We start from the raw sequence: 15,997 nt of genomic DNA on the forward strand, positions 1-15,997 counted from the left end.
TATAACTTTTTTGTGTTCATGCACATTGTAAGCTTACGCAGTACGTTTGCCTAAATTTAACTACGTACTGTGGAATTACTCGACTAAGCTCAACTACACTAACAAGTGCTGCTGTAATAGAATGTATAAAAAGGTGACAAAACGAACAGGTAATATTCCTGGCAAAATGGTGTTCTGCTCGACTAAAACGTTGTTGTAGAATGTGTGAAATGGGGTGCCAAACGGCAAAAGACACAAGACAATAAAATATACGCCGATAAAGATTGAGGACGCGCTTCGGACCGTAACATCGTGTCCACAAAACCTGAATGATGACCAAAGAAGCTTTTTCGAATGATTTTTTTTTATTTCTATTGAGAATATATGTAATATTAAGAATAACTAAGCTAAGTTTGGTTGAATTTGGAGGCCGACTGGCGAAAAAACGGGAGGGGTGTCGAGAGCCAAAGAGACACCCATTGGGCGCCTGCAGTTGTACTATGGGACCGCAAAATGTCGACCAAAGAAGCTTCTTCGAAGGAATTTTTTTGGACTTCTATTGAGAATATATGTTGTTAAAGCTAAGTTTGGTTGAATTTGGAGGCCGACAGGCGAAAAAACGGGAGGGGTGTCAATAGCCAAATAGAGGGCCGGTTGGCTATTGACACCCAGGTGTCAACAGACTCGGCCGCCTTCTATTTTAGTCCTATTTGGCTATCGACACCCCTCCCAGTTTTTCGCCAGTCGGCCTCCAAATTCAACCAAATTTAGCTTAAAATAATTATTCTTAAAAACACATACATATGTCTAGACCAATGGGAATTGTACAGTAATCTACACTATTTAAGTTTCATGATATCAAGTCTACTTCTCACAGTAGTGCAAACCAAGGTCACCAAGAATTGCTTCATTTGATGTATAGCTGCATGCTTTTAGGATGAATTTACCCACTAGTCGTTGCATTCTTTCAAGACTTTCTAAGTATCAATATTTTTCCCGCATATTTTTGCTGTGGCGTATAATATGATTCCATAAATGTCAAATCATAATCAGTTCCTTTAATGTTTGCATGATTTCCAAGGATTGCTCTCATGGGAGGAAACAAACGGTCAAATTTTGATGTATTTCCATAAAATGAGTATGGTGAGAGAGATTACGTGACGTCCATTAGCCTAGATACTTATCACCGATGATTATTTATTTTGAACTTCACCGATCGTCCATTTTTTGTATTTTTCAACTTTCTTATTACTATCAAAACATTAGACTTCTCTTCATTAATTGACATTTTCCATAGTTCACAATACTTATTAGCAATGCATAACATAGACTTCATTTGTTTTTCATTTGGTGCCATAAGGACTACATTATCAGCAAAAAACAGGCCACTTATGAGTTCTGAATTAAAGTATACCCCAACCAGTGATTCATTAAGCAGCTTCTTGAATTCATTGATGTACACTAGTACTGCAACTAAAATTGGGGCTTAAACACTTCTTGCCTGAGACCATCATTTTGGTCAAATTCTTTCAATGTCATCAAAAGACACTTTACTTTCAATATGATCGTATGTATGTTTTTAATCACACCCCACAACTTCCCTTTGATTCCATTAATCTACAATGTGTACCAAAACCCACCTCTTCAAAGGCTGTCATAAGCTTTCCAAGTCTAAACAAGCGACCTAGCAGCCGATATAGCTCAGCTGTGTTTATGTAGAGAATAACTATTTTTGACACATGTTGATGAAGAAGGTGGAAATCTTTGATAGCTCAATGCAGTGGGCAGCAAAAAGTGGCTAAATTATTTAAGCAATAATGCACCTCCTCCCGGCTCATATGGACGAAGCAAACTTTGCACGACATAATGTACGAGGCGAAGCCGAGTACATTATGGAGTGCAAAGTTTGCTTGAGTCCATTATGGGCCGGGAGGGGGTGCATTATTGCTATTATTTTATAGTTTTGGCAATGCCAGTGAATTTCTAGTTGTAGAAAACGAATAAAAAGGAATTTTAACTGAGTTTGAAGCCAGTGAGCGTCGTCCAGCATGATCGGCCCTGACTCTGTACATATACATGCACTCCACACTGCACAGTGCACTGCACTGAACACGCACGTTCAGCACAAAAAATGACCAGCACTTTCACGGTTCATTTTGAATTGAAAAACGATGTATTTTCGAGGGAAATGAAAAGTAACTGCATCCCTACCGTCTATATCAAACTTGAAACATCACCTTTAAATATCATGCCATTCAAAAAATCGACACGGTGAAATGCCAGAGATGAAGAAAACGGAATGTTCATGCATCGACATCAGCATGATCAGCGAGCTGCATGCCATGGTATCAGCTGATCAATACGATCATTATTATGTCGCTAGTAGTACAGCATTCATTGCAAACGATATCAACAGAGTTCAACATTGTCATTCAAATGTTCATATTTCAATAATAACTGTGTCTATAAATTTAATTTTCGATGGCTCCTTGAGAAGAGCTATTTTATTTCGGCGAACGACAGAACTTGACGTAAACGGGTGCTTGAAAGGTACAGTTGACAAACATACTGGAGGGTTTCGGTACCGTCGCGATATCGAGAACAAGGCAAGGTAAAATCACAGACATGGAGAAAAAAACGATGAATGAAAGTTGTCTCCGATTACAGTCAGTGCATCAGAATTAGGTGGCCGAGATGTTAGATCAACGGAGAGTCCATGGTCGTCATGATTGTTGGTAGTAGCTGACCTTGGACCGAGACTTTGAATGGCTCCGTAGTAATTTCCGTAGACACTTCCGGTCAAGGTTGATGACAGCAAGCTGCCGTTGTTGGCCCGTTTACGGCTGGTTCGAGTAGCCTTTCACGCTTGCATCGTTTACATGGCCACTGACATACATAATATGCCATGTGTCAAACCCAGTATCGTCTAGGAGTTTGCAAACGTACTGAGTTCTGTTTCACCTATACGGCAACGAAGCGAACCATGTTGTAAACAAACGTAGTAGTACAACCAGCGTATCGGACGGGGACTGCATGCTGAGCGCCAGCCAGACAGACGGCAAGTGCGTGCGTGAGGACTCAAAAAATGTAATAAATCGTACAGTAAGACATTATTATCAATATTGTGAACCATTGTCAAGATTTATAGTTTTGTGTATTACATGGTTTATCCGATATTTCCCCTCCTTTTAAATGCACAGTCCTATTTTCGTTTTCCAAAAAAAAACTTGCTCGCTGTGGGGCTGCAGTGCTGAATAATGGAATACATTATCAGTAATAATGTATGGATATGACGTCACAAAATTCACTGGTATTGACAAGCTATAATATGCAAATCTGTATTTTTACGGAATTTTTTTTCCATTTTTGGTCAGGCCATCCTGAAATGAGCTATCAAAGATATCCACTTTCTTCATCAATACATGTGTCACAAAAGGTTATTTAGTCGGCTGCATTTATGAAAAAAAAGACCTTACCCAAAAAAATTGCTACAAAAGGTTTCTCAACGGATTTTGATAGAGTCAAATGTGCTTAATAACATATTAAAAGTCTACCAAAATCTGACAACCGGAAACGCGTCATTTTCAAGATGGCGTCCAAGATGGCCGCCATATACTTAAAATGGCCATAACTATACCAAAAAAATTGCTACAAAAGGTTTCTCAACGGTTTTTGATAGAGTCAAATGTGCTTAATAACATAGTAAAAGTCTACCAAAATCTGACCACCGGAAACGCGTCATTTTCAAGATGGCGTCCAAGATGGCCGCCATATACTTAAAATGGCCATAACTACTTAAATATTAAACCTAGACTAGTGATGGCTGTGTCTACCACCATGTTTTAGTGGTTTAGGAATCCAACTATCATATCTAGATTATAGGCAAGTGGTCATAAGTCCCATAATTTGCATATTTGTACATGTATTAAAAATAATCACTGTCACATTCTTCGTCCAGAACATGTTGCTCATGTGGATTTTCACAATTTCCGAGGTTAGGTAGTAAAGGGAAAGCAACTCCACACATCGTTCATATTTTGGGTGTTTGCGTTTTGTGTATGAAATTGTGTATAATATAAGTGTATGTCATGTTTGGCTGTTTTAAGAAAAGTGTTGCTTAGCCATGGTGAGACGTATCCGTAATCTACGTGTCTTGATGTTACTCCACACTGGAGTGGAGAGACAAGTGTGACACTGCGATCCGTTGGCGCTGCATTTCGAAAACAGAGTTTTCTTCATCAGTCGCTTGAAATTCATTCTTGATTGGTGAGACGTGTTGAATGGTTGATTGTTTTTATTTGGTAGTATATTGTTCCACTTACATTTGGTGTTCAAGTAGGGAAGCTAGAATGTCTACTGGTTGGTCTTGTTGTGTTTGTGTAGGTTCGTGTGAACCTGAGTTCGAGCTGTCGTCGCTTTTGTGAAGTCTGGCACTTATAAGTGTATTGCCTATATTTCTGTTCCTTCTATATGCGATTATTGGTTGATTTTGGAACAGTTTTTTATTTAGTGTTTCGTCTTTTTCAAGTTCATTTCAGTTTTCTGTCAAGGCTTGCTTGATTTTTGTCATTTCGATGTTACGGGCTATATGTTGTTATGAAGACTACTGTATTGTTGGTGGCGTTCTTTCTTTCTTTTTGTTGTTCAAGCTGTTTTTTTCTGCTTTTATGATCTGTTTCTCTGATAATGCGTTCTATTTCATTTTTAGCTCATATTTGGTATGTACATAAATAACAAAAACAGCTTTTATGGTGAGTCGGTGGCGTCTGTGTGTCTCTATGTATGTATGTGGGTATGTTAGTGCGGATGTATGTCCGTCACACGCAAAAGCTCCCTTACCGCCAAAGCTATCATCTAAGTATTTGGTGTACAGGGTAGATGCAGGGCTCGAGACGTGACGTTCTTCAAATGGACGTCAAAAATGTGCAAATGAGGTAAGAAAAGGGAAATCCTGCAAATATGTAGGAGTGGTGGCATGCAGTGACTGAAACAGGCTACTCCACTGACCTTGAGTCATTCCTGTCATTGTTTTTGAACTGTTACATATTAACAGACCTGCTCAAACTAAGAGGGACTAGCTGTTTTTGCTATGCATGTTGCTAAAGTTGACCTCCAGTACCTAAAGTTTCAGACGTTATTTACTTTTGTCATTCTTGTTTTTCTGGTTTATATATTTCTTGTTGTTTTTCTGGCTGTACTGTGCAGAAATCACTGTCATAACATCAACTTGGAATTTTCCTGCACTGATAGAAACAACATTTATTGTTGATCTTTGGTACCCATACTGGTATGTACCAATTCAGATCAAATGTGATGGACACCGTATAATTGCGGTATTTTTATATTGTCGGTCTTGTAATTTTTCACTAAATTGTGTGACTTTCTCTGTAAAATCGGTTTCGTTGTTGCATGTTCTGATGTATCATAATGTTTCACCTTTGATCAGACCTTTGAATGTTGCTGCCGGATGGCATGAGTTTCTTTGTAAGAACTGGAATGTATCTGTTGGTTTTAAGTGTGTCTTGGTGTTGGGAATGTTCTTTTTGTTGTATCGACGACCTTTGTAGATAGTCAGGTCTAAATATGTGATTTCTTGAGAGGAGCTTTCAAACGAAAATTTGAAAGTAGGATGCATTTTGTTGATGTTTGATATGAATTCATTGAGTTCGTGTTGTGTTCCGATCAAAATCAGGAAAACATCGTCCCTGAACCTCAGCCAGGTCGGCATTTGTTGTTTGTGTTTCTGTATTATTCTCATTTCTGTCTCGTGAAATGTAATATCTGCTATTTCCAGCGACGAGGGAGACCCCATAGAGCATCCCATATTTGCCGGTAAAATTCATCGTTTAATTCAAATGTGTTGTTTTTAAAGATTATTTTTAGCAGAGCTATCATGTATTTTGTACAGTAGTCTTCATAACAACATATAGCCCGTAACATCGAAATGACAAAAATCAAGCAAGCCTGACAGAAAACTGAAATGAACTTGAAAAAGACGAAACACTAAATAAAAACTGTTCCAAAATCAACCAATAATCGCATATAGAAGGAACAGAATATAGGCAATACACTTATAAGTGCCAGACTTCACAAAAGCGACGACAGCTCGAACTCAGGTTCACACGAACCTACACAAACACAACAAGACCAACCAGTAGACATTCTAGCTTCCCTACTTGAACACCAAATGTAAGTGGAACAATATACTACCAAATAAAAACAATCAACCATTCAACACGTCTCACCAATCAAGAATGAATTTCAAGCGACTGATGAAGAAAACTCTGTTTTCGAAATGCAGCGCCAACGGATCGCAGTGTCACACTTGTCTCTCCACTCCAGTGTGGAGTAACATCAAGACACGTAGATTACGGATACGTCTCACCATGGCTAAGCAACACTTTTTCTTAAAACAGCCAAACATGACATACACTTATATTATACACAATTTCATACACAAAACGCAAACACCCAAAATATGAACGATATGTGGAGTTGCTTTCCCTTTACTACCTAACCTCGGAAATTGTGAAAATCCACATGAGCAACATGTTCTGGACGAAGAATGTGACAGTGATTATTTTTAATACATGTACAATATGCAAATTATGGGACTTATGACCACTTGCCTATAATCTAGATATGATAGTTGGATTCCTAAACCACTAAAACATGGTGGTAGACACAGACATCACTAGTCTAGGTTTAATATTTAAGTAGTTATGGCCATTCTAAGTATATGGCGGCCATCTTGGACGCCATCTTGAAAATGACGCGTTTCCGGTGGTCAGATTTTGGTAGACTTTTACTATGTTATTAAGCACATTTGACTCTATCAAAAACCGTTGAGAAACCTTTTGTAGCAATTTTTTTTGGTATAGTTATGGCCATTTTAAGTATATGGCGGCCATCTTGGACGCCATCTTGAAAATGACGCGTTGCCGGTGGTCAGATTTTGGTAGACTTTTAATATGTTATTAAGCACATTTGACTCTATCAAAAACCGTTGAGAAACCTTTTGTAGCAATTTTTTTAGGGTCAAACCATATTTTCAGCCGACTAATTCTCTACATAACACAGCAGAGCTCTGTCAACTGTTGAGTCGCTTGTTTTTTCAAAACCGCTGGTCAGACAGCTTTAATACTTGGTTTACATGTCCCTAGGATGACCTTAGTGAGATAATTTCATACAGTCAGGAAATACTTAATTTTGTATCCATGTCTATAGTAGCTTCAGGGACTTTGGCCCTATGTTTTGTATTTTTCAACTTTCTTATTTACTATCAAAACATTAGACTTCTCTTCATTAATTGACATTTTCCATAGTTCACAATACTTATTAGCAATGCATAACATAGACTTCATTTGTTTTTCATTTGGTGCCATAAGGACTACATTATCAGCAAAAAACAGGCCACTTATGAGTTCTGAATTAAAGTATACCCCAACCAGTGATTCATTAAGCAGCTTCTTGAATTCATTGATGTACACTAGTACTGCAACTAAAATTGGGGCTTAAACACTTCTTGCCTGAGACCATCATTTTGGTCAAATTCTTTCAATGTCATCAAAAGACACTTTACTTTCAATATGATCGTATGTATGTTTTTAATCACACCCCACAACTTCCCTTTGATTCCATTAATCTACAATGTGTACCAAAACCCACCTCTTCAAAGGCTGTCATAAGCTTTCCAAGTCTAAACAAGCGACCTAGCAGCCGATATAGCTCAGCTGTGTTTATGTAGAGAATAACTATTTTTGACACATGTTGATGAAGAAGGTGGAAATCTTTGATAGATCAATGCAGTGGGCAACAAAAAGTGGCTAAAATAGCTGCAAAAATACACAATTGAAGATTTCATCATACTTTGAATATATCACATCGGATCATCCCTAAGAACATGTCAACCAAAGCTATCTGATGAGTAGTTTTTTGAGAATAAAATTTTCTGACCAAAAATGGCAACAATTGCCCCCAAAAATAAAAATTGCAGATTTCATCATAATTTCAAAAGATCAAATTTAGTTCATCTATAGAAACCTGTATAACAAATTTCAAAGCTATCAGACCAGTACTTTTTGAGAAACACATTTTTTGACCAAAATGGAAAAAATTGCCACAAAAATTCAAAATTGCAGATTTCATCATAGTTTCAATAAATGTAATACTGTATACCAAATTTCAAAGCTATCAGACGAGTTGTTTGGAAATACACATTTTTTGACCAAAAATGGCAAAAATTGCCCCAAAATTACAAAATTGCAGATTTCTTCATAATTTCAATAAATATCATTAAGGTGATCTGTAGGAACCTGTATACCAAATTGCAAAGCTATCAGATGGGTAGTTTTGGAAATACACATTTTTTGACCAAAATTGGCAAAAATTGCCCCCAAAATACAAAATTACAGATTTCATCAGAAATCCAATATATATAACTTAGTTCAATATAGAAACCTGTATACCTGTATTTCAAAACTATCAGACCAGTACTTTTTGAGAAATACATTTTTTGACCAAAAATGGCAAAAATTGCTTTAAAAATGCAAATTTGCATATTTCTGCACAATTTGGACAAATCTGAAATAGATCATCCCTAGGGACATATGTACCAAATATCAAAGCTATCTGACTGGTAGTTTTGAAGTGGAAGATTTTTAAAGATTTTTTTACCAAAAATGACAAAAATTGCCTTAAAAATACAAGTATGCAAATTTCACCACGATTTGAGCAAATCTGACTGAAGTCACCCAAAGTAAACTGCATATCAAATTTCAAAGCAATCAGACCAGCAGTTCCAGAGAAGATTTTTTTTACTAAAAAGCACCAAAAATACCCCAAAAATACCAATATGCAAATTTCACCACGATTTGAACAAACTTAAGTGAGGTCACCCCAAGTGAACTGCATATAAAATTTCAAAGCAATTGGACTTGCGGTTTCAGAGGAGAAGGCAATTGTTGACGGATGATGGACGACGATGACAAAAAATCAACCTATTTGATAAGCTCGATAAGCTCTGACAGCTGAGCTAAAAAGCAGATTAAAATTTGATCAATGGTTCACCCATTTTTCCGAAATCTTTGAATTTCACCGAAAATATTTGATTCAACTAAATTTGCTACCTCTTTTTCTGTGATTCTATTGTACATTTTTCCAATAATTTAGCTCAATAAAATACCTCTATAATTATTGAAATTTCTTGTCTCACCGTACGTAGTTGTTTAATATTTTTCCCCTGTTCTTTTGGAACAATTCCTAATTTGGTACAAGGATTAAAGGCACACGAACTGCAACTATTAATATTATTTTCATAATTTTACATTTAGATTAAAGTAAGTTCATAGAAATGTTCTTATTCAGAGATGTTTACTCAAGTAGAATTATCCACAGAGTCAGACTGCATGGGGAGGTTTCAGTAAGACAAATACTAAGCTGAATTCAAACTTTTACTTCTTATGAGGACATGTTTTTATCAATATCCCGTGATCCGCGCACAGTCGCCAGGTCAAATATCGACCGTTGGCATTAAAAAAAATAGCGTCAAGGACACTGAAGCTCCTCAAGTGTGAGGCCAGTTGAAGTAGTTGGTTGTTGGTAAGCAGTAATTGACTTGGAGGCATGGGGTTTGGATACGGGATACACAAGATTTGTGTTAGATACATTTAATTGTATATACGGCATGATTCGGCTCATTAATATAAATTGCATACATTAACACCAATCTTTCCTAATGGAGTACGTGGCAGTTTATTATCAGGCGACTAGTAAAGTGAGGAAGCACCATTTACTGCATTGGAATGCACGTGAGTCACTGTAATTTCTCTGTCAGCACTCTAGTGAAAATTGCTTCATTGTGTTTTTCAACATTTACATTTGTAGTATACAAATGAATTGCATTTTCACATTGATCTGCTTGACCAGAAAATTCATCAGCCTTTTGCTGAAGTAGGTTTACATCTTCCTGTGTATATTGGCCAACTCTGAGATGATTAAGTAATTCTGCAAAATGTTTATCATCTTTCTGTCACATAATATCGGTCAGTTCATGCACTGTAAAGTACTCTTTCCAGAGGTTTATTGATAAAGGGCCATATCCCTGGTATAGATCTTTAAAAATCCATCCGTCCATGACAGGTTTGAGTTGCAACATATCACCTACAATGTATATTTGGGGTCAAAGGTCATCAAGGTCACGTGATATTAAAAAAAAATTGTATCCCATAGTTATCCCTACATTCCAAAAATCAGATCTCTAGCTCCACTATTAAGCCCAGAATTAGGTATATGCATAATTAATGAGGTAAAGGAAGTGGCTGGTCATGTGACATTTTGTCGAAAAACTTTGCTCCCATAATTATCCCTATATACCAAAAACACACTGAAGTTGATAGCCAGTTACAGTGAAATTCGATCAAGCTGCAGAACTTCATTAAAGGGACATTATTTGTATCTTTTGACCTTATATTGTTGCAAACGAGAAGTTGATAATGTTGTTTGACTTATTGACAGATGTCTAAAGAATGGTCGACCATAGACAACTTCCATCCCGTTTGCGTACACTGAATAGAAAAACCTTGGGTCAGAGGTTAATGGTGGGCTACTGTTGACCTGCGATCATACCACACTGCTAACTGCTATCTGGGCGGCTGTAAGCATCCGCGTATAAAAAAATAAACCATACGAAGTGAAAGTCGAGAGCGCAGAGTAGCAGTTTCGGGATTCCCTATTACCGATGCCGTTTGCTCAGTTACATTTTGACGGTCAGTTTTCATGGAGATCTTGACGGCCAATCCTGCTCTTAGATACACCATTATTTGCTGCTACAGAGCACATTTTTGTAATGGGCATTTCAAATGCCTACAAGATGCAAGAAGCCGACGACTCGGACAAGGCCTATTTTTTCGTCTCGTTTGTACCTCCATATGTAGACTTGCCCAAAGCCCGTGGGCATAGAAATGTGAAAACAGAGTACAATGAAGGGATAAACTTCAGTAGACAGTCACGTTATTGTCGAGGTGATCGCGAAATTGAAGCATATACAACAGAGGGGCCTCTACTGTGTATGATTGAAGCTGCTTTCTGACACATAGGCCTACATCTTGCTGCTTGCTCCCCCAACACAACCAGCAAAGGGAGTGGTAGGGCTACGGATCCGCAGCAAGCCTACATCATGTAATTGTTGGGTGAAAGCTAGCTCTGCGTGGCAGGGTTGTGCCAAATCGCTGGCAGCACCTTGGTTGCGGCGTGCAGTTTCTCCACCAAAAACAACCCATTTTTAATCCAACACTCTCACTGAGTTTCGTCTTCGAGCACACCCGCCTCGCCTGGGTACACGATTAGCCCTGCGTACAGGTCTTTGTGTTCCCTGCGTTATACGGCGAGGAGGCCGTATGACGCCGGGAACACACAGAACTGTATGCAGGGCTAGGTACACAATGTACTCAGCTGCGCTTCTAAACTTACGCAAAACCCACTTTTCGGAGTGGGTCGGAGGCTCGGAGGCCGTAAGCGACGTATAGGGTCTAGGCAACTGTCATTGTGATGTACTCAGTTTTGGTTCAAAATGCAATGCAACTGATACAAATAATTACACGATGCATAGAGAATAACAACATTCGAACAGAGCTTGTGTATCGAGAGGTGACTCAATCGCGAGCAGTATCAATCGACAGTACAGTACCCGCTCGGCGCGGTGTCACGATGTCACAGATCCTCTACACTGTGCACTGTTCAGTCCGAGTGCGTTGTTTCCAAGTTCAACAAGTGATCATGTCGTGTTTGTAAAACGAACCAACGTAATGGCAAGAAAATGCCCTAAAAATCTTAAAAGTTGACGAAGATTTGCTAACGATCAAATGTACAGAAAATGCACTACTCTGTACCTGTTTCACTATCACCACAGCAATCTGACATCGTTTTAGTTTTGCCATTCAATCATGACCCAATTGAGTTAATGGTTTTATTTGTTTCACAGTCTGTGTCATCGATACTAAAATCAAACTTACAAGCAAATGCCCTGTTTATTTCACTATTTGACAGTAGTTTGTGAGACGTGCATTTGTTTATGCGACGTGAGCTCATCGATATGCATTGTGCTGAAGTTACTGTGTAGGTGACGGCCGCTCAGCGTTTTAGCTGTACTTTGATAGTTGACATATGCGTAGTAATATTGGTCATGTGCTGGGGTTCAATCATGGCGGTTGGTTCAAATCGCGCGGATGTCCTTACCAACATTGAACCTTGCCGTAAAGAGCAAGAAGGTGGTTTTACATATCCTTGAAGCCGTCCTTAGTCACAATTTAGGTCTCCTATTGATTTGACCGGGGATTTCAGTCATCGAAAAAATGAAAAAAAATATGAAAAGATACAAATAATGTCCCTTTAACCAAGGTGTTGTTTTAATCGATGTGTATCAGCGATTTTTACAACATTAACACACTGGGCTTCATGTGGTCTTGTTTACATCTTTAATCAGCTACATGCTCTCAGTTACACAACACACCAGGGCCAATCCATGAATGTCAGACAGAGAAACATAAACAAATCACCAAGCTTTGCAATGTCATGTATCTTTCTTTTTTATTTGTGATGAACAAGTGAGCGTGAAAGTTCAGTAGCTTTGGGAATTGACCGGCTAGACCAGCATCATATAAACTTACATGTTCAAAATACATTTGTAAATGTATTCGTGGAGTTCCTGATTGGACTCAATGGTGCAAGAACCTTTTCAACACAGCGATTCTAATTACATAAATGTAGAAAAAGAAATATGGTTTGGTACAAGGCATCCTTTTCACTGAAACATTCACAAACATGATTATGATGTGTTCTATTACTTGTAGCTCATTTCATTTATACCATTTAGACAAATTGTTTCACTATTGTTTCTATTTTTAGCTTTAAGGTATTTTTAAATTTGTAACAGCACTAGTACATTCTCTTTCGTTCTGTTTTTGAGGTAAACTGTGATGAAAATGTTCCCTCACAGTATTTCATGATTCTATTCATTTGTAAGAACTAGGATTGCAATGATTAGACCGTTGTTAGCAACAGAAAACTTATCATTGTATCCAATTGTCAGGAATTTCCAAAATTGTTTAACATGTAGATTCACTGAGACTGGACAAGTGAAAATTTCAAAAACTTGGTGAACTTTCATGCTCACTTAAGCTTGTTCATCGGGAATAAAAAAGAAACATACATGACATTGCAAAGCTTGGTGATTTGTTTATGTTTCTCTGTCTGGCGTTCGGTGGAGTGGCCCTGCTGTGATGTGTAACTGAGAGGTGTAGCTGATTAAAGATGTAAACAAGACCACATCAAACCCTGCTGTGTTAATGTCCTAAAAATCGCTTATACACATACAACACCTTGGCTAATGAAGTTTTGCAGCTTGATCGAATTTCACTGTAATTGGCCCCAACATGCACCAGTTTATCACATGACACATGGACACACAGATGGAAGTTCATTGGCTAAATCTTGACAGAAGGAAGTAAAAGTTGACCGAAGGAAGTAACAGTTGACGCCGCCATACTGGTTTTCAATTCTAACAGCTCCTCAGTATATAAAACTGAGGAGCTAAAAATGTGTTTTAAAAATGTTACCAAGTGGGAGTGCCACTTTAATATCTGAATCTGTGTACCACATTTGGTTGAAATCTGTTAAGCTGTTCTTGAGATATCGTGTATACACATACACACACATGTCGCTGAACCATAAGCCCACGTGTGTGACACACACGAGCAAAAAATTCATTTGCCATTCTTGAATTTTCTTAAAAGTTAACTTACTTTCACATCAGGTTAGAAAACCGAATATCACAGAAATAAAGCACACTGTTAATAAAAGGTACTTATTTTCCACTTTATTTTTTGGGTGGGGTACAGAAGATAGCTACTTTTGATTTGTAATACGTTAATTTTTAAACAGATCAGAGAATTCCATTACATGAGCCTTACATAAAATAAACTTTGTTACTTTTGTTCAAGTTTTTCTTTTGTTTACATGAATCATAAATTATCACTGTTCATCAAAGTTGACAAATTCAATTTGTGTTTTTTGTATGTCTGACCATCATATTTCTACTCTATAACTCCAAACATATTTGGCACTGAGATGATTCCAAACAACCAACAGACTCTACTCTCTGGATAACACAGAAACCATATCCAATTTGATCTTTACCAAAGGTATGTATACATTTATTATCAAGTGATTTTCATATGAATCACAAAGAAATATTTGACTTTCAGTTCTTTAGTATCATATTGTCTATAATTTTTCAAAAACTTACTTCACTGTTATAGTCTTTTGTTATGCAATTAAAGACTTTAAGAGATCATCTTTTTCTCTGTTGAATAACATCATCACCCAAGCAAGAACTGTTCAAAATTTTCTTGCACTGTGTTTCCACATTGCAAACATTATTTTTTAACAAAGAAAATCAATATTCACTACAACAGATATTGCAGAAATGGACATGACCAATGCATGGCATTTTAATATGGTAGATCCACTGATGTCAAGGTTTGGTTGAATTGTCATTTACTATTTATACTCCATTAATTCTCATCTTTTCAAACACAAAATTTCCATGTTTTCTCCTGGACAACAACAAATAAATACTGCTGGTGTGTACCTTCAAAACCACTGAGAATTCAGGTCATTAACACTAATAAAATTGCCTAGGAAGCTAAAAAAACAAACAAATCTGAATAAATAGAATAACTGAAACAGTCGTTAATGACTTTAATAATATATCCAACAATTTCAGTTTCATCTTAACCCTTTGAGTGCTGTAATTTTTCCCCTCAAAATTTTAGTGCAAGATTTCACCAATTTTTATCAATTTTTCTGAATTATTTTTGATAATTTTGGACCAAATGCACATAACTTTTCAATGACGACAATTTTTGACCAAAATTTTGGAAAAAATCTGAAAAAATTGTCCAAATCTAAAAAAATTACTGGCTACGTTATATTCTTTTAAGGCAAGAAAAGTTGACTTTGGCACTCAAAGGTTAATCTGCTACAATAAAACATGATTCAAAATACAGTAGCTTACAAAGAAATCACAGAAGAAGAGACGTTTGTGTAAATATCAAACTTAGTCAGTGATGTGAAATAAAAGAAAAACAAAAACACAGTCAATGGATTACTTATCCAGTCTGTTTCTAGTAATATTAACTTGCATCTCACTTTTCAAAGTGCACCTGTCATCTTTTTTTTATTCTTTGCACATATAGTTGTAATCATGATAAATATAATAATTTCCAGTCAACTTTTCACAGCTGCAGAGCTGTGAAAATAAAATAATCTTACACAAAGATTAAATTCAGACAAATAACACGGTATACAGATTATCAAGGAAAAAATGACACACACTTTAATAATTTTATTATTATGCTTCCTCCTCCTAACTACCACTATAGAATGTTTTCATAGACTGTCTTAAATCTACCCAAGATAACTCATATCTTGATATGTTAGTTACTTGTTCTGAGTTGTACAGCGTTGTAAAGCTTGCAATCCTTTCACTCTCTAATCAGGCCCATACATCTTCCAGATACCTTCCTTCCTCTTTCATGGAGGTCAATATTTCCTTTGATTTGTCTAAGCTGATATTGCTATAGTTACTTAGTATCTCAATCCATGTTTTGTGAACATCGTTTGCCATATTCTTTGCATCACTGTGGACAAAGGAAAAAGTGAATCACAATTCAATATCACATACACTTTCCTTCTTAACTGGAATGAAGTCATAGATATACCGGTAGTCTCAGGTCAGCCATCATGCCATATCAGTGCTGTAGTCATATACAGCAGGTGACAATGTCTCGTGCTGCAAGGGCACACAAACTCATGTATTCAGGCAATAATACTTTTATTACATGCCTCTTTACAAATTACAATTAATGATATATGACATTTATGTGACATTTAGTTGCATGCAGGGCATTTTTAAACAATTTTACCATTATCGACCAGCATTAAATAGATAACAGTGTGC

General features: G+C 37.0%; 1 protein-coding gene across 1 annotated transcript in view; it reads right to left on the reverse strand.

Moving 5' to 3' along the window:
• Positions 1-13,830: 13,830 nt before the first annotated feature.
• LOC139124766 (methionine synthase reductase-like) overlaps positions 13,831-15,997 on the reverse strand; it is a 65,801-nt gene continuing 63,634 nt past the window's right edge. Inside the window, exon 12 of the mRNA XM_070690877.1 lies at positions 13,831-15,677. Within this exon, the coding sequence (XP_070546978.1) occupies positions 15,533-15,677 (145 nt within the window). The 3' untranslated portion in view covers positions 13,831-15,532. The remainder of the gene's footprint in view (positions 15,678-15,997) is intronic.

This window comes from Ptychodera flava, assembly GCF_041260155.1.
Source record: "Ptychodera flava strain L36383 chromosome 23 unlocalized genomic scaffold, AS_Pfla_20210202 Scaffold_24__1_contigs__length_23054250_pilon, whole genome shotgun sequence".
Lineage (NCBI taxonomy): Eukaryota > Metazoa > Hemichordata > Enteropneusta > Ptychoderidae > Ptychodera > Ptychodera flava.